Consider the following 24,258-nt stretch of genomic DNA (forward strand, 5'->3'; position numbering starts at 1 on the left):
TAGGTCCACCCGTGTTAACATACGTACAACATATCAATTCATGTTGATGTATGACAAATCAAATCAATGCTGTAAACCAATCATCAATTAAAAATAAATAAACCTTAAAAAAAAAGAAATGAAAGCAAGTGTGGGACACAACCCCGCTGTGTCTGGGGAAAAAGAAGTCACCTTTCTCGCTAAGTTCTCTGGTCACCTTTCTCCCAGCTTCTGACTGGGAGCTGGGTCACTACCCTGCACACACCGCCCCGAGGCCATCAGCCACACCCAAAACACTTGGGCAACTGGAGGGAGGTTTCAGAGAGCCACAGAGCTGCTGGGAGCACAGGTCTTAACCCCGAGGTCAGTTTCACCGTTCCCAAGTCTCTAAGGGTATTTGAGATGAGCGGACAGAAAGAGTAGAAAAGGGGCTCTCTCTGCGCCTAGACCACTTACCGATTTCACAGTTGGGCCCGGAGTACCCTTCGGGGCAGGAACACTGGTATTTGTCAGGCCCTGTGTTGCTACAAGTTCCCCCATTGAGACACGGCTGATGAGTACCACAGTAGTTGAGATCTGCCAAAAAGACCCCAAAGAAGTCTCTCAAAGATCAGAGAGGCTGCCCACCTAATGCATTCCTAGACCCATTCCTCTTTACAAGCTAAAACCGAGAGAAACAGACCCAAATTCACAGCGTTAAAGGCAAGCTCAAGCAGATTCGGAATAAAAGCCCCAACAAACGGAAGTAAAGGAGAGTGGACCCCCGGTTGCCACGCCCGGGACGCACCTCTGTCGCAGAGCTGGCCGCCCCCGTCCCCGCGCCCGGGACGCACCTCTGTCGCAGAGCTGGCCGCCCCCGTCCCCGCGCCCGGGACGCACCTCTGTCGCAGAGCTGGCCGCCCCCGTCCCCGCGCCCGGGACGCACCCCTGTCGCAGAGCTGGCCGCCCCCGTCCCCGCGCCCGGGACGCACCTCTGTCGCAGAGCTGGCCGCCCCCGTCCCCGCGCCCGGGACGCACCTCTGTCGCAGAGCTGGCCGCCCCCGTCCCCGCACCCGGGACGCACCCCTGTCGCAGAGCTGGCCGCCCCCGTCCCCGCGCCCGGGACTCACCTTTGTCGCAGAGCTGGCCACCCCCGTCCCCCTGCCCGGGACGCACCCCTGTCGCAGAGCTGGCCGCCCCTGTCCCCGCGCCCGGGACTCACCTTTGTCGCAGAGCTGGCCGCCCCAGTTGGTCTCGCAGAGGCACTGCCAGGGTTCGTTGCACGTGCCGTGGACGCAGCCGGGGTGCGGGATGCACTTGTCGCAGTAAAGGCCCTGCCAGCCGTACTGGCACCTGCGGACACACAGCGCCAGCCCTTACCCTCCAGAGCCGGCGGGGGGAGCCGAGCCGGAAAACAGGCGCTCGAAGCCCAGGCTCACCAGTTCTGGTGACCGCCCGTCCAGGGGTTCCCTCTGAACAAACGTTTTCACAGAGGGACCGAGGGCCCCTCCCGGGCCCAGGCGACCCGCGACAAAAGGCAGGCCCTGTCTGGGGAGAGGCCCGCGCAGGGCCGTCCTGCACAAAGTCCCTCTCTCCTCTCAGGCTCCCGCAGGAGCCCAGGGAAATCAGTCAAGCCCTGGGGGCAGAGGAGAGGGCTCGCCCTCCAATGACAGCAGCCACGCACAAGTCCTGCAAACGCGGTGAGCTTTACACCGCAGCTCCGCTGGGTGCCCTCTCAGAGCACATCGTGACCGCAGCCCACGACAAGATATCAAGGGCGGCAGGAAACTGCCTCCCAAGGAGGCGTCCTGAGACGGGACAAGGAGGGAGGGGGCACGCTTCCTCGCAGAGATGGGCTTGGATTTCTGGACACATGTCTGCAGGGAGAGCGAGGAAAGCAACCGTGCTCAGAGCCAGCTCTGTGGGTGACCTATGACCCACCATCGCGGCTGCTTATGCTCTTTATTCTATAGCAGTTATTTCTCACTTTGCAAAAACCGGGCCAACTCAATTTATCCAGCATTGGGGAAGGGAGGTGCGTTTCCTTTATAAATAAGCACATCGCTAATAGGACTCTTTGGAGGCCAGAGTGCCTTTGGTCCTCAAACTAAACCAGAAGCACACACCTTCACCCGGGCAGGGCTCAGCTACTCTTCCCTCAGGTTTCAAGCCCTCTGCAACTGTATCTTCTCAGAAATGCAGCTTCAGCAAGCTGGTGGGAGCAGAGGGGAGGGGACTCCACGGCAGAGGAAGGGGCAGTGAGCAAGGGCGAGCGACAGGCAAGCATTTCCAGGGTGGGCCACCAAAGCCCTGTCAGAACCGTCTCCCCCTTCCTGGCCACTCAGCTGCACTTGGGAAAACAAGCACCCCAACATGCAAAGGCTTTCTGCTTCCAGAGAGCTGAAGGCTGGCTAAAAACCCTCGTCATGGGAAAATTATAGGGATCCAGCTAATAGCTAATCACCCATGGCCGCGAGTCAACTTAGCCCCTGAGAATTCTGACTAACCACTTCCTAACTTCTAAAAGCAAGCCATCCACGCCCCAGTACAGAGAACCACCAGGATGTGCGGTTTAAAAAATCAGACACAGGATTCCGGTTGATCTGAAATGAAACTTCAGTCTAAATGACAAATGGCTATTTAATGGAGTAAAATAAGAACAAAGTCAATCCTTTGGTAGCAATTTCTTTAAAAGTGGACACTCAAGTTGGTGGGAGTTCAGGGTGATGCTTTTGATACTCTCAGCCTAGAAGGTAGATATTAAGAGGGAGCTGATTTGGAAATAGCATTCTCTCACTGTCTTTCCCCAATTCCCTCCCAAATGAGGGTTCGCTACACCTCTTCAATTTGCTTAACACAATGCAAGAAGAGACAGCTGAGGACCTGCCCTCAGCTCTTAATTAATGAGAGCCGGATCCCCAAGCATAAAAAAGGAACCACAAGAAGCCACGGATGACTTCAAAAGAAAACAAATAAAAATACTGACCCTAAAACAGGCATCCACAAAGTTATCCCAGTTTAATAATATATGATTAAGGTTCTCATGAGAAATTGAAGCGACTTTCCTCACAGGATGATTCACAATTAAGTTTGATATTATTGGCAGGCTTGCAATGAAGCAAGACCATGAATCCAAGAAAAGGAACCCAGGTCGACTGGGGAGCGAGAGAGGCAGCCAGGTTCTCTCATGTGGGGGAAACAAAACAAAACAAAACCCCAGCCCTGTCGGCCACCATCCAGAGGGCCGCTTACAGGTCGCGGGCCATCCAGCTACGTGAGCAGCAGGACCGGCGAGAAGGTTCTGTTTTGATTTTTCTTTCAAGGGAAGAGGAAAGAGCAGGGTGGGAGGCTATGCAAATACCGTGTGGGAAAGTCACACCTCCAGTCAGTGAGGGCCTGCGTGTCCAGGCAGGAGTGGGAGGGAGGCTTCCAGAGAGGAAGGGCTCAGCTCTGGAGACAAAGCCTGTTGTTCTGGCTGGGAGGGCCTCCCCGGGCAGCAGCGTGTTTATTCTGATGACGGGAGCAGAAATCAACCCCTAGGCTGATACCCATCTGAGCCCAATGCAGGCGCTGCGGGTGCCCGTGAGCTCGGCTGCTCTGAACCCGCGAGCACCCTTCAGGAGAAGGGCCTGCTCCCCGCCCACCAGCTGCCCCCACTGACGGGGTCCGCCCCAAACCCCCTCGGCCTCCTGGAGCATAAATCTGCTCTCTGCAGTGCAAGGACAGAGACATCTCAGAGCAGCCTGCTTCCGTGTGACTTCAGCAGCCCTGAGCTCTCCTTCAGCCTCAGAGCTCAGCGCTCCTGGGGGCGGGGAGCACCCCGAGGTGCAGACCACGGCGGTCCTCTAGACTTTCTGAGCAGCAAAACCACGTGGCTGAGGTGGGCCAGCCAAAATGCAGATTCCCGGGCCCAGCCGAGGGAGTGGGAGCATCTGGGTGCAGGGTGGTACCCCAGAACCTGCATCTGCACACACCCCCGGTTAATTCAGGGCAGGACATGGAACACCGGGGTTTGTCCCTCTAGCAACAGCGGCATCACCGGAGGCTTGCTGCAAGTGCTGAGACTCGATCCCCCCGCCCCCGACGCAGAATATGACTCAGAATATGCGAACACACAAGACCCCAGGTAACGTCAGTTTGAGAAGCACTGGTTTAGACTAAGGATTCATAAGCTGCCCTCAGCTCAAACTGGAGTGGCTTTGGGGGCGAAAACGACAGTCCGAAGGACCCATGTAGTGTCACGTTAAATCTGCTAATCCTTCAGGTTTGGGAGGGTTTGAGTAAAGTGGGTGCTCCTGTCAAAGTGCCACAGACACCCACAGCATTTCCTGAGACAAGCCTTTCCCAGATGGGCACGATGCACATTTCAAGAAGTTCCAAAAGATGTAAGCGGGAAGCGGCGGGGGGAGGTCTAGGTTTGGCTTCTTGCATTGTCCCGGGCCATAAAAGAACAGACTTCAAAGGTCGGCAGCAAAAGTCTACATTCATCAGGCTCAACTGACAAGATTCCAGCCCAGCCATTAACCTCTCAGCACCGGCCCGGCTCCCGCCTGCGAAGGGGCCAGGAGCTCGTGCTAATCCCATTCTAAAGAATGCTCCACTTTCCCGGACTGATGGGAAAAGTGGGGGAGGGCCGGGAGACGGAACACCACGGCCAGCACCAGCCCCGTCCTCGACAGTCCATTAGCACTTGAAGGGGAAGATTATAACAACGTGTTATCAATTTACAGAACCGTTAATACATGAAGTCACTCGCTATGCCCAGAAGTTTTTTTTTTTTCCCCAAGCATGTACATTCCAGTGGACAGCTGGTATAATTTAATAAGCTTCGGATGTGCTTATTTGAATTTTTTTTTTGGTCAAGTTTTCTTGTCCTCCAATGAAAGACAGGCATATTCACAATAGAGTCAGTCCTCTTTTTGCATTAAAGGGATAATTATTAGGGAGAAAAAAAAGTTGAGTTTTTACCTGCAGTCGCCTGGGAGTTTGCAAGACCCATGCTTGGGGCTACAGCCCTGTCGGCAAATAGCTGTAAAAAAGATAAAAAAGGGAAACACAGAAGGGTGTGTCAGCACGCTGCCAGTCTCTCACAGGGCCACAGTTGTGGGAATGGCCTCGTCTGACAAAATCCACTGTTTCAAGAGATCTTATTTCAAGTACACTGTAAGGAGAGGAAGATGGGAGGTGTCCCAAGAACGAATCCAGCTTTAAACTTCAAGGCCCTGCGAGCAGATCCTCAAACGTGACGGTATTTGTGGACAAAAAGCAGGCAAGTGGGTAGGGGAAGGGGTGCCTCTGAATGATACATGCCCTGCTTCCACCCTCAACTCCCACCCTTGCCAAAAACAAAAAGAAGGCCTAATCCTCCCCTGGTCGTCATCCTTCCTCCAACCTCCAGCCTTCCTAGAACCCTCCGACCAAACGCCTGGTGTCTCAGAAAGCCCACGGGACTCACAAAGCAACCAGGCTGACCTTACTTGGCAGGCTAAACCACCAGCCGGATCTAGTGGAATGTTTTTTTTTTTTTTGCAAAGTATTCCTACAAAGCAATTCTGCTTCCTTTATGCAAAAAAAAAAAATTTTGAACAGACATTAAAAAATAGTAGGCAGATAGTTTTAAGTAACTGTTACTGATTTTTAGGACACCAACTATTTAAAATATGTTTATCAGTCCTTTCATTTGGATCCCAGAAAGGCTACCTTTTCAAATTCCTGTCTCTAATTATTTAAGAAAGCATTTTTGCCCAAGAGACCAGCAAATTCTTCTTTGCCCTGCCCTTCAGCCACAGTTCAAAAATTCATTTTTTAACTTGAGTTTATCTTAAAGGAATTTACCAAATCATATGAACCAAGCAGAGTGCATTAATACTCTTAAGGGCCTATTATATGGTTAACTAGAATTACCCACCAATTTGCTCTGAATGAGCCTTTGTGAAGGGGAAGCCCACAGACAATTCTGTGCACACCTGTGAACTGGTGCGAACTCCCTGAATTCTAGCAGTCGGGGCTGACAGTCGACGGGACATCTGGAGGTGTGTCCCGCTGTGGGCACATTCAATTCACCGCTCACTCTCTCCCCAAGGCCGTTCCCCCAGGGATGCCCAGTGAAGGCTGCGGGAGGCCACCTTGAGCCTGCGGTGTCGTTTCTCACAGGCTTTCAGACACCGGCTGGGTAACCCCATCTCAGCCAGCATCTGTTAGGTCAGGGGCCTTAAGCACAGACCCCAAGAAGCCGGGTCGGGCAGCAAGCGCAGGAGCGGAAGAGGCTGAGCCAGAACTGGAATGAGACGGGGCCCGGCCTCGGCCGGCCCAGGAGCCGCTCTGGAGTGCGGACTGCAGCCCTGAATCAAGGCCGCGGGGGTGTGGCCCGCACACACCGGTGTCAGCCACTCACAGGCCGAGCCCGAGCGGCTGGGCGTCAGGCGGCACCCGTTGAGCCCAGGACAGCGCTCCAGAGATGGAGCTGCTGTGAGGGGTTGGCGGGCAAGGCTCGGAGCACCTGGGGGAGGGGGTACCCACAGCAGCTTTGCGTCTGGGGCCTAGAAATCAGCCCCCGTCTCGCATGCCCGGGAGGCCGCCTGATCGGAGGCGGGCGAGACCGTGGCCCTCACGGTGACAGCCGTCGAGCACGCCCACACACCTTTGTTGCACTCTGGGCCCGTCCAGCCTTCCATGCACGTTTTGTTCCCATTCTGGTCACAGGCATAGTGTCCAAAGAAGTCGTCTCTGGGTCGGCAGAACTTATTGCAGCCGAAGCCATAGTAATAATCATCGCAGATTACTCGGATCTGATACTCAAAGTGGGCAACCCCTGCGTTGTGCTTCAGCGTCTGCCACTGCCGGCCAGGGTTGATCATGCCTGAGTGGGAAGCCTTTTCAATGATGCTGTCAGGTTCTAGAGGCAAAAAAAAAAGGATTAATCACAGTAAACTTCACATGGGAGATTTCTCCCCCAACCATTCTGATGATTTTTAATAACAAATGCACCTGGTACAAAATTCAAACAGTACAAAAGGGCGGAAAACGAGCCATTCACCTCCCTCTCCAGAGGCACCCACCATACATTTACCTTCTTACTTCCACTATTTCACTGTTTGCAAATAAAGTGAAATTATTTACCTAGTTTCTGACGTGTGCATTGAGGTTGTTTTGGCCTTTTGTTAATAAGTAAGGCCACAAGGAACAGCCTTGAACATATCTGCCTGCATGTGGTGCTAAAACAAAGAAATATCCCAGAAACAGAAGTACTAGGTCAAAGGCACACACATAAACAACCCAGTTCTAGCCAGAAAACTCCAACCACCAGGATCAAGGCCCTGTCCTGCTCTTCCACCAGCAGAGGAAACTTCCCCAACAGCAGTGCCAAAACTGTGTGTTACTGGACCTCCAGATTGAATGGGTAGGTAAGTGAATGGTGAGAACCCTTTTGACAAAACGATGTGTATCTGTTCCCCGGAACTGCAAGCCTCTGTCTCTCCTTCACCAAATCTTCTGTTGTGCTGTTGGTAACACTGGTTTGCAGAAGCTCTTTATATGTAATAGAAAGAGGCCCCTCTCTTATGGAAGGCTACTCTTCAAGAAATTTCATTATCCCAGGTTAAGGTTACCAACCTTTCTTTTCTGGTTTTAGAGTTGTGTATTTTGCTTTAGAAAAGCTGTGTCTACTCCCAAACTCTTCACTGGAAGCCAAAGAGCAATACTGGGTGTTTTTTTTTTTAAGTTGAGAACTTTGCTGCCTCTTAAGCTGGTGTTTAAACAGCAATACCACGAACTTGATATATTTGAACCACCTTTCCCTGGAGGGCAGATGGGAAACTCATCCACCCCAGTTTACAGACAGGTGGACTGAGGGTGTTTTCCAACCAAGTCAGGCTCCTTAAAGAGTGCCTAGACTCACCCGGGGCCTAAGCGGCTCCAGGAAGAGGCAGTGGTCCCTGCCCTGCAGTCACTTATCATCTAGTCGGATAAGAGACAAATACAAAAACAGCTGCAGATTCCAGGTGTCCGGAGCTCGGAGCAGGGCTGTGGGCAGAAGCCGAGGCCCCAGGTCAGCACCCAGCCTGGTCCTGCGTTTGTTTTCCTAAACCTGCCAGCACCAACCCTGGACACCATGTCAAATCCAAAGCCGCCTTGGAGCGACCGTTATGGCCTGTGTGCAGTGTCTTTGTGATTCTTACCCACCCACACCCCTGTTTTTCTAGGCCCAGGGCCTGTGCTCATTTGCAAGGCTGGGCCAACACCACAGGTGACCAGGACACGGGCCTCCTGGGTGGCCTCAGCCACACTCCACCTCAGACAGCGCCCAGTCCGCACCCTCTGGGCGCTTACCTTTGGGCAGGACAAGCCTTGGACAAGCCCGCATACCTGCAGACCTACACCCCAGCATGCATGAAGCACTTGCAGAGAACACTTTCCTAACCTGAGTTTTGCAAATAAACACGGGCCAAAGAATGACAAAAATGTCCCTCTATTAACTGTGTGTTTGCTCTGCTGGTTCAATTAAAAAGTGGAGTGAGCTATTACTATGTGATGATGAGATCTTAATAAAGGAATTACTGAAACACACTGGCCCTGGCTCCAAGGCCTCCCCTCCACTCAGGCAGGTGAGGACAAACAGTTCAGGGCACTCCGAAAGGCACAGGCTGCCGCGTCAGTCAGCTCTCTGCCGTGCTGTTTTCGGGAGGTGTTGTGGAGACATCGTGTCAGAGTCCTCAGTGGGGCAAACAGGGCCATGCAGCTACCCTCACACCTACATGAGATTCCTCCTAAGGGCTGAGAGGGAGTCTAGGGTGTCTGGGACACACTTCCTGGCATCCGGGTTACAGAGAGCATGTCTACTGGCAGTTTTTTCTAAGCTCCTGCCACCTGAATCACTCTTCCTATCAGCTTGGGGCGCTACCAGTGTTTCTGGGTGAGTTCAGTTGGCAGTCCAGCTTAAAGGCTGGACTTCCCTGGTGGTCCAGTGGTTAAGAATCCACATTCTAATGAAGGAGACGCTGGTTCTCTTTCTGGTCTGGGAACTAAGATCCTACAGGCCTTGCAGCACACCCAGAGGTAACAGTGATAAAAAAGAATAAAAAAGAGAGTAGAAGGGAATGTTAGCAGGCCTTCCTGCAATCATGAACTGCGTGAAGATGGAAGACAAAGCACCCGCAACAGTTCTTCAGGCCAAGGAGGAGGGCATGAGAGGCAAGTATGAGCAGAACCCTGGAAACACGCCAACTACAAACCTAGATGGCAACCTTGGCCAAGAAGGCTAAGTAAGATATAAGGAAAACCTGGTCTAAGGATGCCAACTTGTGTTTACATACCTATTGATCAGAGTGATAAAAAGAAATCATTTGTTCTGGGAAAGAGTAAAATCTGCACCCTTAGATAGCGCAGGCCTGAGAGGTGAGCGATGACTGTGAGGGCAGATGACAGCAAGGCCAGACTCAGACAATACTTTCTAACACATGTGTATCTCCTGGGCTTCGCCTGGGCCGGGCTGTGCCCGAGGGTTCACTGCAGAGCTGCTGTGAGAGGGAATTCTCAGTTCCGAAGCTCAGGGCTCTGCCTCTAAATCTGAAGCCTTGTTTGGTCCTTAAAGAGCAGCCAACTCCATTTGGGTTACTACACAGCTTCAGTTTCTGCCCTCGTGGAGGACAGTCCCCTTGGGAGGCATAGAGTGTGAAGGGAGTAAAAAGCAAAATACTCCAGGGAGGGGGAACAGCACGTGCAAAGGCCTTGAGGCAGGACACAATGTGATGCCTTTGAGAACAGAAAGGTGACTGGTGCGGTATGATCATACGACTGTGACAGATGACAGTGTGGCCGTGAGATGGAGCAGGCAGGGAGACAAAGCCGGGCTGTACCAGAGGCTTTGGGGCCACACAGATACCTGTGCAAGCTGCCAAATGGCTCTTAAAGGTGCTACTCAAACGGTACACTTTGAAAAGATGAAGATGGCAGGAGAATGCAGAAAGCACCAGAAGTGGACCAGGGCAGATAGACAGAGGTCCATTAATTCAGCCGTTACTATAGGAGTTCAGGCACGAGCAGACGGTGGCGTGGACCAGGACTGCAGCAGGACGCCAGTGAGCTGCTGGACACAAGACTGTCAGAACTCGGAGGTGGATTAGACGCCGACAGGAGAGAGGGCGGTACATAGGGAGTGCCGCCCAGACTCCTGGATTATAGTCCTGGGCGTTCAAATGCTGCTGCCAGTCACCATCAAGGGCCCTAGGCAAGCTCCGCTTTGGGGAGGGAAGATGACACATTGGGTTCTGAACATGCTATAATTCAGGATGCCTTGGAAGCACTGCAGAAGGGAGGCTGGACGAGCAAGTGGATAAGCCACTCCCAGCAAACCCCAGCCCCTCCTCATCGAGTTCTCAACGTGAGCCTGAGTGCCCTGCAGGGGACATCCCGCGACTTGGAGGCAACCCTTCACTTCAGGGGTAAAGGTCTGGGAGCCCTTTATCCCCACCCCAATGTTTCCATGGTTTTACCTCCCGGCAAGGGACGAGAGGCTCCAGAACCCCCAAAGGGAGCAGACAACTGTGGGCAGCTCTGGGTGGGCCCCCGCTTCCGGGGGAAGAGCCGCCTGACCTGTGGGTGATGGGAGGCCTCGGAAGGGCCCTGCAGATGCTTGGGGCTCCCTGCACACCCCGACAGGTATCCTGATCCGGCTCTCACCAACGGCCAGCGGGAACCTCAAGGATGCTCGCCCCACCAGCCTGTGTCAACATCGACACCAGGTTATCTGAGGAGCCTATCCCTGCCCCACGCCCGTCACCCCAGTGCTTAGTGACCACTGCAAGCAGGTCCCTATGACATAAGGCTCAGCCAGCCCCCAACGCGCGTGGCAGGGGAGGGAACAAACAGGGGCCCACGGCCCTGACTGGCACCAGCCGCAACCCAGGCTGGGCGCCGACTCCCCTCCCCCCACCACAGCGGAACAGGGCACCGCTCGGGGACTCAGATGCCCAAGGGAGCAGGTGACCCAAACGGCCTGGAGCCTCAGGTAATGGGCTCAGCAGCAACCAGGTGGGCCCAGGCAGCCCAGTGAGACGGGGCAGGCCCTCTGGTGCCCCTTCTGGTGTTCACCAACCCCAGAGTCAGGAAGAAAAAGGAAGGCGGGGAGAGAGGGAAATGTCACTATAGCAGGGTCAGAGAGTGAGACCCGCGGAGGGAAAGGTCAGAGGCAGCGGGCTGACGAGCCCTCCTCTTGTGCAGACTCGGATTTCAGCGTGAACCAAGATTCCCCATGACAACCACCCAGATCCTGCTGGCAAAAGGGGAACTGGCAGAATCAGCCAGGGAGGGGAGGAGTATTTGGAAGTTACAATTCAAGAGCAAAAGCCCTCCAGGGCCTCCCCGCCCCAGCCCCTGCGCCCGCCCACCCCCAGCAGGGGAGCCCATGCTGAGAACAGGGTCAGCTTGCAAAAGCGGACAAGCCTGGCGTGGTGGCCACGAGGCACTGGAACCAGCTTCAGCGAAAGGACTGTCATGGCCAGTGTGGGAAACGCAGACACTCAGGGCTCACCTGCCCACCGAGTGAAATTCAAGGTCTGTCTTTCGAGCCCAGAGCCACCTCTGGGACTTTATCTTTCCGATGAGAGATTAAACGCTCACTTAAAATTTAAATGGACTTTTTAAAAGTCACTACTTTGATCCTTTCACAGTCTACAAGGTTTTAGAGTTGTAAAACCATTAAGATCTCTATCCTAAAGATAATCTAAGGCCTGTATTCAGGGGCTGAGTTAACTAGCAATCTGTCCTGGCCACTTAATATTCCAAGGGAAAATTCTAGGGGAAGGGATGGAAAAAGACTCCATGGAGAGGTTCAGGGTTGGGGGGTGGGTGGGTACAGAAGGGTCTGACAGGCCCGGGGGCCTGCTCTGTGCTTCCAGACTCACAGGTTGATACTTACGGACAGTGTCATTGCTGGAATCCCACGCCTCCACAAGCAAAGTGTAGGATCTCTGAAACACAGATAAACAACAGCTCAGTACTCAGAAACCGGGGTCAGCTCGCAAAGGTCAGGCTTTCACGGCCTGCCTGCATGCTCTGCACGGAGATGGGACCTGTCTTTGCTGTGAAGCGAGGCCCTGGGTGCTCAGACCCAGACCAGCTCCCCACCAACCCCAGAGCCCACCCCAAGTTGACAGAAGAGACAGCGCTCTCTGTCGTCCGCAAGCAGGTAGCCCCAAGTTCCGAGCAGGAAATGCCACCTCCCGATTTGTGCACACTCGACGTGTGGTTTCCCCAAACTTTCCAGCCTCTTAGCATGACGCCCGAGAAAGCTGCACAAAGAACTGATTCTCAGCTAACCTACCCAGGTATCTGGGCTGGGGAGTGGGGGTGCTCAGGCAGTGAGGAGGCTGCGGACTGCTGTTTCACTCCGGGCCCTGCTGGGGAGGTCCCCAGGGGGCCCCCTTTCCTTTTCAGAACCCCTTTGAAAGCCCTGTCTGTGTGAGACCATCTCGGCTCCCACAAGTATCAGGTGACTCTAGGAAGCAGGAGGGGTGGGTAGGTGCAAAGAGACTCTGAACACAAAGGCAGTAACCTAACTTAGGGGTGCATAGTGCCGGGGGCGGGGGGCTGGTAGACGATAGGAAAGGAAGTATAAAAGGAAGAAAGCGCTGCACTCCATGGGTTATATTTATTGATAAACTTATCTGTCAATAAGATCTAACATTCCAGGCATAATCAGAGTCCACTAACCAAACAAATTCCCTGGACACTGGCAGGACGCCAGCAATCCTACTGAGAGCACCTTTTATCTTCCAGCTTATCTCAGAATTCCACCTCTCCCCCCAAAACCCAAGCCATCAGCAAATTCCCGCTTTTACTCAAATCTTCATTTGTAACTTAGGATGAGGTCAGTCTCACAAAACACCAGGCTTTCAAGAAAGCTTCTGCTGTCTTCGTGATGGGAAATGTATCCAGGAGGGTGTGGGATGGAGAGGAAGGGCACGTGAATGTTTCTATGCATCCCTGCCTTTCACTGTCCAACACCAGGACGCTGGGAAGAGCAGCGTGTATGGATCAAACAAGACAACTACAAGGTGAAGGCAAAAACAGAAGGGGGAAGGAAGAAAAAAAAAAGAGAGCTTCATTCATAACTCAAGGCAAGCTTACTGCTCACACAGTGACCCAGCAGGTCTTTGAATATAAAAATATCTTGTGATAGACCCTGCCTTGGAATTCAGCCGAAATATGTTTCATACTCAAAGCAGAGTAGGATTCCATTTCGTTCACTGATAACTGTGGGAAAATGCTCTGAAAAGCAAGTAGAACCAGGCAAGCCGGGGCATATACCCAGCCCTCTCCTGCGACCGGCCAGAGGTCCAAATTCAGTGCTGTCATTGTTGATATTTTATTAGTGAAAGTTACACCTTATTTACTGCCTCTGCGTTTCCTACGATTTCCTACACATTACAGGACCCCTCCCTGAGAACAGCAAGAAGTGAAGTTTCTCTGCAGACGTTGAGATGAGAGGCAGGTCCATATGAGGCCACATGTGGGGCTGATGCTGGATAACGAGGCCCTTCCCTTACCGGTCATGACGAGACCCACCTTCTCCACTTGCACGTATTGCTGCAATTTATCCTCTGATTAAACGCACCAGCACTAAACACGTAATGCCTGCGAGCCCCACAAAAGGAAGGGCCTCTGGGATCAGCTGGCGTGACAGCAGGGACTGCTTAATGCTCAAGGGAGGGGGCAGCATGGTTCTCACACAAGGCCCTGGGAGGCCAGGCTGCCTTCAGACTCATCCTCCCAGAACTGGGAGACCTCAGAAGCCACTGGCCAACACGCCCCGCCTCGAGGGGAAGGAGGGCAGCATCTGGGTCTTCCCACGAACCGCCTTCTAGGAGGCAGAGGTGGGCTGGGGGCTGCAGCATTGGCAGTCTTGGACCGTCTCACTCCCAGGCTTCAGAGGAGGGACCACAGTTCTAGGACTCAGCTCCTGGGGCAGGAGGACTCCTCCCCAGCCAACCTTCAGAGCAAAGACTCCTCTCCGAGGCTCCTATTAGGAGGCACTCTCACCTCCCACTCCGTCCCCGCACTATAGATCAACAATCAAGATAATTTGGCAATGATTATTAGTTGCTAGGGAACTTTAACTTTTCCCAGGCCCACGCCTGACCTCTGTGCATCCCAGAAGGTACACCCAGACTCCAGGACGCAGACCACGCACGCGCACCCTAGGCCATCAAGGCCAGCCACCAGGTCCCAAATTGGCATTCTGCTACAATCACATCACATGCAAGTGACCACTGCCAACCTAACCCCAACGGGGGCTGAGTCCCAGGGCCCCCCTCATGGCATGGCATGGGCGGCAGGTGAGATGACTGGCAGGTGTTCCAACTTACTAACAAGTTCATACAAACATCCCCACCCCCCAAAGAAACACAAAAGCAGCAGCAGACACCTGGGTTTTTCTTGGTTTCAATCTATGAGAATAGGATTCTTATATAAAGCTACCTGGCATCCATCTATTTTTCCTTTTTTCCCAGAAAAAGAGCCAGGGGGCAAAGCAGGAGGGATGGGCAGTATCAGACCTTCCGTTTGGGCTCAGAGTGAATGCCTCTGCCCCTCCCCAGCTCCAGGGACCCTGGCAACCTGGGAGCTGGGTCTCCATCCCGCGCAGCAGAAGGAGCAATGGTCCGCTTTCAGAAGGCCCTTTGGAGAGGATGCCCTGGGATTCTACCTCGAGGAGGGTCCTGGCCTCAAAGCACCCCCATCCCCCACGCGGGGGTTACCTTGGCACCGGGCAGAGTGGTAAGCACTTAACTGCCACATTAAGAAGGGGGAATGTGAGAAACAAAGGTGGTTGTGCAGACAGCTGGGAGCTTCCTTTTCCTGGCAACAGTGGCAGCCACACCAAGCCCTGAGAAGTGGCTGTCTCCCCTCCCGCCAAGCTGAGGGACGCAGACAGCCCACCCTGCAAAGAGCACACGTGCAGCGTCCAGAGGCCCCGGCGGGCGGCGGGCAGTGCGCCCTGGGAGCGCCCAGCGTGCGCGGGGGGCCATTGTACGCAGTCATCGCCCCGGTCAGGCTGGGGCCCTGGGTTCTGCTGACTCGACGGCCGCGTCCTGTCTCTGCACTATTTGTGAGGCGGCGGCATTATTCCCTGTAATCCTCGTTTCAGTCAATCCGGCCACACTATTGTCCTGCCTGCGTCTGGGTGGCCAGAGTAGAATATATTCCAGGCACAAACATATTACATAAAGGCTCCAGAAATGCCATGTGTGGGCACACACGTGCTCACCCCGACGACTCACGTGTGTGGCGGGGTTCAGGCAAAGTGAGGTGCGGAGCGGGGACAGCCACCCCATGGCGGCCCAGCTGAAACCTCAGTCATGGAAAGCAATTTAGTCTGCAGGGCTTGACATTTCAATAGAGTCTGATCTGGTTACAAAGGGTGATTTTCTCATGAAACCCCACCTCAAAGACTCACCAAGTGGGGCCCCAAAGCTCGGATCCAGATTGGAGACTCTCAATGAGATGCCCCCACCCCCTTTCCCATCATTACCCCTACCTGTTTGAAAAGCATCCCACTGATAATTAAATGCACCAGTTACAAAAGGGTGGCGAGGTTAATAGATAGAATACCGAGAAGCCAGCCAAGCACAACCGTCCGGTTCACACAGAGCAAGCCTGAACAAGATGCCTTTCTACTCATTTACCAAAGTGCGCAGAAACTGGGCTGAGCTGGTGGAGGACCCTGGACGTCTGACTACTTATGTGCCACTGTGCCACGTTAGCCACTGGGACCCGCGCTGCGGACTGCCTCCCTGCACACACACTGCACCAGAGACAAATGCCATTGGTGCCATAAAGTCAAGGACCACAGGGGAGGGATCAGAGACCAGTATGGGAATCACGACACTGGCACTCACCCCCCACGCCCCCACCCCCGGAGCCAAGATAGAAGCAGAACGTTTCCCAACCCAGAAGCCGCCGCCTCCTCTAGAAAACCCAAGAATCATCACTTTCCATGTGTACTAACACAAACATCTTCCTGAAGTTGAAAACTAGGTTAGCTGTGTTTGGGTCTAACTTTTTTTTTTTTTTTTAATGTATTTAAAGACTGGAGCAGCTTGGAACCTCACCTTGGCAGAGAGGGTAGAAACATGTCTCTAGAAGTTTACCAAGGGGAATTCTCAGGAATATTTGCCTTTACGGATTACCATCCTAATTGTATGCACGTCCAGAGATTATGCATTCTCACACGGTAACTAATCTTGAGCGCTTGGCACTAGAACCAGGTTCTGGCCCTCCTACAATGGGCCAGCGGCTGCTCCAAATCCAGCCCAGGTCTCTGCATTCCTGTTTTCAGATCAGGATGTGAAGACTCTTTGTTGCCTTGGCTTCATTTTTTAATGAATAACATTTTTCCTCCATGCTAAACTTTTCACATGCCTTCCATCCAAAAGGTCCGTTACAACTGTTTGCTGTACAGATTTTAGGCAGCGTTCAGATGGCTGGTTTTCAAGGAGACTCTGCGTGCTCTGTAAGGGGCTGCTGCCCCTCCTCCTCACCCATCCAACTTCCCTAACAGCCTGCATGCCAAAAGCTCTACCAGTCTTGAGAAATGTTTGAAGTCCCTGTAGAATGATGGGTGTGGATTGGTGGGTTGCAAACTCATGCAAGTACTGGAGATTTGAATAAGTTGCTAAGAAACAAGACAACAAGGAGAAGAACACACCGAGGCTACACCTGGAAGAGGAAAAAGCTACGAGAAACCTGGTACCTTGCACAGGGAGTCCACGTGGGGAGCGGCCATTCTGCAGACCCACAGCACCAAGTGAGCACAGCTCAATTTTCTCCCCAGCCAGGTTTTGCAATGCAGACATATCATTTCATCGCTTTAGTATGAGGGAGGTGTTTTAGGGCAAAGGGTGTTTTCCCCACACACAGAAAGTCCCTTGCTATCAGCATGTACGCACGTGAGCTGTTTGTGTGCACACACGCTGATCACGTGGGTGGCACATTCTGACTGCAGAAAGGGGCCAGTTCCAATGAGAACCCCATCCCTCCAGTGGCTACCCATGTGTGGAGGCCCAGGAACCTGGAAAGTGAGAGTTGCTCAGTCATGTCTGACTCTCTATAACCCCACGGACGATACAGTCCATGGAATTCTCCAGGCCAGAATACTGGAGTGGGTAGCCTTTCCCTTCACCAGGGGATCTTCCAAACCCAGGGATCGAACCCAGGTCTCCCGAATTGCAGGTGGATTCTTTACCAGGGAATTCTTTACAAGGGAAGCCCCAGGGACCCAGAAGGACAGCATAAAAGGCAAAGGCATGTCAGTGGCAGTCTGTAACTAATCTTGTAGCATCTGATTTACTCAGTGTCAATGGCATTTAAATAAGAGGTGGAGGGGTGAGGTGCCTGAACTGCTTCTGACAAAGTTTCTCCAGATTCAGTTCACTCTAGGGCCAGCAAAGCATCAGTAGAGCGAAACTAGGGTTCCTAAAAAGCTTTTCAGGCTGCATAGTGGTAATTACACTAATGTATTTTTAATGAGCAGGCACTCCTGGGATTTAGTACTAATTTTGGAAAGTGCAACTTACCCATTTCGGTGATTTCTAAATGGTTATTCCCCAATCTCTTCCCGTTGAGCCCAATTACCTTTGATAATGTATGGTCTTATCACTGGGTCCTCTGATTGGAGGATCATAAATCAGCCTCATTGCTTCAAGTCAAGCCCCTTTCAGCAGCACTGCTAGGGTAATTAGAAGCCCCAGAAGAACAGCACCGCCAGGCTGGGGCAGTGGACCCCAAGTGGGACACAGTCAGATACTGTCCAGAGGGCAGACCCACACCACAGAGCGGCTGACAAGGACACGGGCCTTGGATTATACTTCACGTCTGACCAAATCATTGCCTCCTCTCCCATTCTAGAACATGAGCAGTTGTTGGATTTGGGTTATAATTCCAAACAAAAGACGTGAATTACACCACCTTCTAAAGTGACCTTCTCTGCACTCTGAACCACCTCTCTACCACTTTCAGCAAAACCTGGGAGGACCCACGCCGATGCTAACTGTGGCTGCCTAAGGGTTAGAAGCTTAGCAGCCTGGAGGTTCAAGGTGTGTGATTGTTTTAAAAAACCATATCCCCCTTGAATTCTGTACCCAATTCAGTTATTACCTATTCAAGATAGCAGCTTTAAATAGGCACACTCATTAATATTTAATTAGCAAGCTGAAATGAAGCTGTGCAATCTACTTCCATACTTAGGCAGCCACCTAAGTGCTTTCACTTCAGTTAACACTCGCGCTACAATCATTCTTGCACATTACAGGCGTTAGGGTTTCTCCAGCTACACTGGGGCAAACAACACGGCACACCCCAAGTCCACACTCCCGTGGGAAGTCAGGCAGAGCAGCCCTTCTGGGGGTGATGGGGTGGGGACGTGTTTATGAGGGACACAGGCATTTGGCCCAGCTTCAAAAGAACCACACTCGCAGTGCAGCCCCAGCTGTCTTCCCCATTCGAGAAAAGCCAAGAGTCTATTTCATGGTTGGTGACCCGTGGGGCCTGAAAACCGCAGAAGAGCACCAGCGAATCCATCCTCTCCCTGCCCTCCTACACCGCTTCCGCCCATTCCCATCTAGGGCTCTCCGCCAAATGTCAAAAGGAGGCAGACACACCTTCTGGGTCAGCCTCCCCAGCCAGCCTGGGGAGCAAGACTCCCCCGGCTCATCCCGGCTGGTGCTCTGACCCTGCTCCCCACGAGGAGCCTCAGCCAGCCCCGCAGCTTTCCCACATCACTAACAGGATTCCTTTTATGGTCTTGTGAAAAGCGAGGGGCTCCACACGGGTCCTGCCGGCGGTGGGGCCACCTGCGGGCCCCTTCCCCCTAACTCCAAACACACGGTCAAGGGCGAGGGCCGTCAGCCCTCACAGTAAACTTGGGTCCAGCCAGATTAAAACGTGGCCAACCTCTTTAGCTTAGAGTTCTCCCTAATAGGGGATTAGCAAACAAGATAAACGCTCTTTGTAAAAATGAAATCCTGCAACAGGCCCAGTCCTCCGTTCTCAGAGAATCCCACAAACCACAGGGTTTTATAAGCCCCGTTTAATGGCACGTTTCTGATAACTGTTTTATCTCAGCCAGGCAGAGGGCACTCTGTAGTGCCAGCTCCAGTCAGCGCGGGCCTGAGAGCCGCCGGGGCTTCCCACACACTCCGAGGCCAGCTCCCTCCCCTCTGCCGCAGTCAGGATCCCAGCCCCAGCCCGCGGTAGGAGGCGGCAGAGCGCGCCCCGTCCGAGCACGTGGCGGAGAGGACCCCGCGGGGCACCGAGCGCCCCCTCTCACCGCCCGCCCGGCGCAGGGCCGGCGAGGCCCGGTCCTGGCACCGAGTCACGCCTCCCGGGCGGCGGGAGTGGGCCAGAGGGCACCCACACGTCCCCCTCCCCTTCCTGCTGCGGCCGCGCTCATCTCCTTCCACCCAGCTCGGGATGTTGCCGGGGCCTGGAGCGGCTCTGGAGCCGGGGGGGCTCTGGATTTGCTCCCGCAGGGGCTGCCTCCGGCGAGCCGCCCGTTCCCGGCTTCTGCGTGCCCCCCAGAAGCTCACGGGGGCCGCGCGCCTACCGGACGAGGGCGCACCCCCGCCCTTCCCGGGGAAGTTTGCAAACACAGCTGTTCCAGAGCCCGGGAACCGCTGGAAGTGAGGCCACCAGAGCTACGCCGCGCGGGGGCGAGGGCAGGAAGGGAACGGCAGGGGGCGGAGGCTCCCGGGCCCGCGGCGCGGGCCAGAGCCGGGCCAGCCCGCGGCGCCGGCCCCCCCACCCCGCGGCCCCAACACGGTCCGGAGCGCGCCCCCGCACGCACCGAAATCTCCCGGGGAGCAGCGGGAAGCGGGCCCCCCACACCCTCCAGGAAGGACACGCCCGCCCTCCGGGCTGCTCACGGGAAACGGGAGGGTGCCAATTGGACGGCGTTCGGAGGCCAGAATTGTGCCCTGCCGCCTTCCACAGCGCATCAGGTTTAATTGGTTGAGCAAAGATCATCCATAATGACCTCCTGGCTCGGGCGGTTACTCTGGGGCCTCCAAGTTGCAAGTTTCAACCGGCCCTCCCGGGAGCCTTGCCCCACAATACTCTCTCGAGCCCCACTTTCCACTTTTTTTTTTTTTTTTTTTTTTTTCGCGAAGCAAAAAGCATCCGGGCTGGGGCCTGCCAAGATCTAGCACAGAGCCTCAGCTCCCTGACGACCCCCGCACCCCCGCATCGACGTCCCCGGCCTGCGCCGAGTTTCCAGCCAAGGCCCTTTAAATCCCTCTCCTCTCGCAAGAGAAAGCAGAGCTCGGCCCGCGGGTCCGACCCCCGGCCCGGCCGCCACTCACCGGCCAGGCGAAACTGAAAGGCAGCACGATGCGGTTGCGTTCGTTGCCGCGACTGGCCTTGAGGTCGAAGGTGTTGCCCCCGATGACAGGCGTGGACCCCGAGCCGAAGCTGCACGGTCCCCCGGCCGTGACGCGCGACTGGTACTCCTTGAGGCACACTTTGAAGTACGTGTTACACTCGTCGCGGGAGCACTTGCGGTCCCCCGGGTTCCGGGAGCCGCCGCAGCAGTTCCCGTTCTGAAGCTCCCCGTTCACGTTCTCCATGGACAGGATCTCCAGCTCGAACTGCCCCGAGGCCCCGCACACCTGCCGGCGAGGGAGGGAGAGAGGTCAGCGCAGGGGAAAGTTGTTTTCTTCGAGGGTGGAAGCGGCGACTCCCTCCCCGCCCTCCCCGACGAGCCCTTGGCGCCAAGTGAAACTCATTTTGCAAAACTGGGTGCAAGGACTCAACGCGATTCCCGGGCTTAAGAGTCTCGAGTGTGGGAACGATCCGACACGACGGTCCCCTGGGAACAGGAGCGGCGCGAACGCGCGTTCTGCCTAGCCTGGAGGGTACATTTGGGAGCCCGGGAGTCCCCCTGGCCGAGGTGCAGCCTATCGGGCGCAGGGGCCCAGGCGGGAGCCGGCGCCCCAGGGCTCCGAAGCCCGCTCCAGACGCTCAACCGCTGGCGTCCAGGAGCGCCGCGAGGGGAAGGGAGAGGGCAGGGAGGGCCGGGAGGGAGGCCCCGCGGGCTCCTACCTTGGCTCGCAGGGCGCAGAGCAGGGCAAGCAGGAGGCTCAGGGGGCGCCCGGGCCGGCCGCGCGTCCGTGGGGACCGCATCGCTGCGCCGCCCGCCGCGGGCACTCGGGACGCCGCCGCCGCTGCTGCTCGCGCTGGTGCTGCCGCCGGTGCTGCCGTCGCCGCTGCCCCTGCGGCCGCCGCGTCCCGGCTCTAATATACTCCGCCGATTGGAGCATGCACGACTGGAAAACAACACCACTTTTCAAAAGCCCTTTCAAGAGCGGCCCGTTCCAGAAGGCAAAGAGCCCGGCCTCCTTTTATTATTCTGATGGCTTCTTTGAGGCGCTCCCCCTCCTCTTCCACCTCCTGGCTTTCTTTCCTTCTCTCGAGCTCTCCTTCTTTTATTATTATGATTATGCGCAGCCTTTTATTCCCTTTCAGATCAGCTGCTTGAAGAGGAGGGAGAGAGGGGAGGAAGAAAAAAAAAAAAAAAGCCGGAGCCCAGCTCGCGGGCCAGCCGCAGGTAGCACAATGACGCGTGCCCGCCCGCCCGGCTCTCGGAGAGGGACTCAGGGAGCGGGTCTGGGAGCCGCGGCCGGAGCGGGCCACCTCTACCCAGCGCGCGGGGCCGGCGCATGCGTCCGTTCATATTCATGAGGGGCGTGCCCGCCCGCGCCACGCCCCCCCGGCGCTGCGGGGGGGGACGGGGAAGGGCCCGGGGGCTCCGCGGCGCGCTGGGCGGCGCGGGTGTTTCGGGCCGGTGCAGACCCCCACCTGCGGGCGTTCGGGCCCGGCGGGAGCGGGCGGAGCGCGGGGGGACGTAAAGTCTCCGTTGCTCGGGGGCGCGCGGGCTCCGCGCAGACCGCCCCCTCGGGCGCTCGGGGCAGGGAGCTTCTGGCTGCCCGTCGGGGTGTAGGCGCCGCGGCGCTGCGGAGCGGTCGGAGCGGGGCGGCTTCCGCCTTCCGAGCCGCCTGCGTCAGCTGCGGCTTCGCCCCGGGCGCCGGGCCCGCTCCCCGAGAGCGAGCAAGCGCGTCGCCCGGAGCGCGCGGCTGGCGGCGGCGGCGGGGCTGGCGCGCGGGCCGCCGGCTGCTCGCCCCGCGGAGGCGACCTGGGCCGGCGCTGCTGGGAACTTGGGAAAACTTTCCCGGAGCCGGGTTGGCCGCAGAGGCGAGGGGAAGCCTCGGCCGCGCCCCGCCGCCGCCCAAATCTGAGTCTGCGGAGCCCGGGAGGGCCCCCAGCTTCCTTCTCCAACCGCGCCGGGGCGGAGGCGGAGAGGCCGGCGGGATGGGGGGGCGAGGGCCCCGCGCAGGCTCGGCGCGGGGCCGGGGGAGAGGCCGGAGCCCTGGGGCTCGTCCTCCCGCCCCGCCGCCCGGGACGCAGTGCCGGGATTGCACCTGTAGGCGGCCTCGGAGCCGCTCTGGGTGGCCGGAGCCCAGCCTGGGAGAGACTGTCTCCCCGCCGTCGCCAGGCAGCACAACTGGGCTTCTCTGGGGTAGCAGTGGAAACCAGTGCTATTTTCTACCTTGAGGCGAGCCTCGCAATTAAGAGCGACACTCTAGGTCACAACCAAGGTCAAAGGAAACCTGCCCAACGCCTCTACCAGCCCCTTTCTGGGGGGACCTGCTGCTGTGTTGGAGGGGGTCTCTAGGAAAAAGATCGATTTCCCCTGAAAGATGCACAAAGTTTTGACCCCTATATGGGGTCCGTCCTGCGGGAAAGCGTGACTGTTTAGGGGCCGGATCGTGGCTCAGACCTTCAGAAGCTGTTGACCACGATGGGCTGCAGGGGTCAAGGGAAAATATTTTCCAAGCTCCTTTGTTAAAAGAGAATAAAAGGTGGCTAATTGTGGCTATTTGTGGGTGGGTCGATACGGACAGTATTTTCAATGCTTGATCTCATCAGGCTAGAGAATAAAACAAGGCGGCTAACTGACCTCTTTACACTGGTTCAGAATCACCGAGGATGGTTTAGGAACATTGGCATTTTAACAGCCTATAAGAGAGACAGCTTTTTAATGGTAATATGTCCCATCTTGATGGTCATTGCTGAGAGACCTAGTCCATATTTTGGAAAGGATATTTCCAAGAGCAGAATCATAAGCAGTAGCAACCGGGGTGTTTTGCCTTAATATACCCCAGTCCCAGCTCCCCCCAATTATCCTAAATACAAGACATCCAGCTTTCATACATAATCACATCTAAACTTTTCTCATCAACATTTCCATAGAAACCAATCTCTCCCATCTCCTATCTGCCCCCCTTCTCACCTCTGCCTCCAAATTTTCTCTAATTGGGGTGCTAAGTAATGGTTTAAAAGCAAAATGCTGGTGTTGGGGGGAAAAAAATTCACAAAAGCTAGTAAGGTCTTAAAATGCTCATTCCTTGGCGTTCCCCATGTCTGAATCTGTTTTGTTTCTGTGCCCCTGTGGCCTGTTCCCCACACCCCTCAGGAAGGAGTCAAGCCGTTAGCTGAAGAGTTTAGATCCAGACACGGGACTGGATGGCTGCCTGAGATGCCAGATGCCTTCAGGTGGGAATATGATGTGCATGTAAGCTGAGGTCAGCTCCAGGCCACAGGTGAGTTTAGCCCCTTGAATAATAAGAACATCGATTTCTGAGGGATGGAAACTGATTAACCCTACCCAAAATGAGTGACTGAACTGAAATGTTAAATCATGAATAAACATGAAATTCTCAGGTGAAGAGTATGGTGCCCCTCAGCCTTCCTGAGCTTGGGAACCCACTCTTAGAGAAGACAGCTGTGGGCTAGCGGGGATTCTTTGGAGAATTTTCAGTTGAGCCTCTTGCGGCTAGTTGGTACTCCCCCAAAAAGCCAGTCACGTTTTCCACAACCGACATCAAGGAGACGTTCTGCCCTATACTTCCTCCCAGCCGGTTCTCAGCCTCCCTCCCTGGAGAATGGGGAACTACTTCAGAAAAAACTCAAATATGCAAACTCCCCCTTGGCCAGAAGTCCTCAACCTTTTTGACAGCAGGGACTGGTTTTGTAGAAGACAATGTTTCCAGGGACCAGAGATGGGGAGGGATGGTTTCCGGATTATTTGAGCACATTACATTGATTGTGCGTTTTACTTCATTACATCAGCTCCACTTCAGATCACCAGGCATTAGATCCCAGGGGTTGGAGATCCCTGCCCTTGGCCACTTTGCATCTTGCCTTTGGGTGTAGCCTATAGTAAGTGACCATTACAGAAAAATGTTCCCGTGA

At 55.1% G+C, this 24,258-nt stretch overlaps 2 protein-coding genes across 4 annotated transcripts in view; one reads left to right on the forward strand and one right to left on the reverse strand.

Moving 5' to 3' along the window:
- The window catches only part of JAG1 (jagged canonical Notch ligand 1), a 35,697-nt gene extending 14,046 nt beyond the window's left edge, over nucleotides 1-21,651 (reverse strand). For both annotated transcript variants that reach the window (XM_061125946.1, XM_061125945.1), the window contains exons 1-7: nucleotides 21,049-21,651; nucleotides 20,310-20,615; nucleotides 11,873-11,924; nucleotides 6,599-6,853; nucleotides 4,927-4,987; nucleotides 1,181-1,311; nucleotides 436-555 (exon numbers count right to left, since the gene is read on the reverse strand). In XM_061125946.1, the coding sequence (XP_060981929.1) occupies nucleotides 436-555; nucleotides 1,181-1,311; nucleotides 4,927-4,987; nucleotides 6,599-6,853; nucleotides 11,873-11,924; nucleotides 20,310-20,615; nucleotides 21,049-21,129 (1,006 nt within the window). In that variant the 5' untranslated portion in view covers nucleotides 21,130-21,651. The remainder of the gene's footprint in view (nucleotides 1-435; nucleotides 556-1,180; nucleotides 1,312-4,926; nucleotides 4,988-6,598; nucleotides 6,854-11,872; nucleotides 11,925-20,309; nucleotides 20,616-21,048) is intronic.
- A 785-nt stretch (nucleotides 21,652-22,436) lies between these two features.
- LOC133044555 (uncharacterized) overlaps nucleotides 22,437-24,258 on the forward strand; it is a 402,843-nt gene continuing 401,021 nt past the window's right edge. For both annotated transcript variants that reach the window (XR_009689984.1, XM_061125948.1), the window contains exon 1: nucleotides 22,437-23,606. The gene's annotated coding sequence lies outside the window, so the exon portion shown is untranslated. The remainder of the gene's footprint in view (nucleotides 23,607-24,258) is intronic.

This window comes from Dama dama, chromosome 23 (assembly GCF_033118175.1).
Source record: "Dama dama isolate Ldn47 chromosome 23, ASM3311817v1, whole genome shotgun sequence".
In the NCBI taxonomy this organism is placed as follows: Eukaryota; Metazoa; Chordata; class Mammalia; order Artiodactyla; family Cervidae; genus Dama; species Dama dama.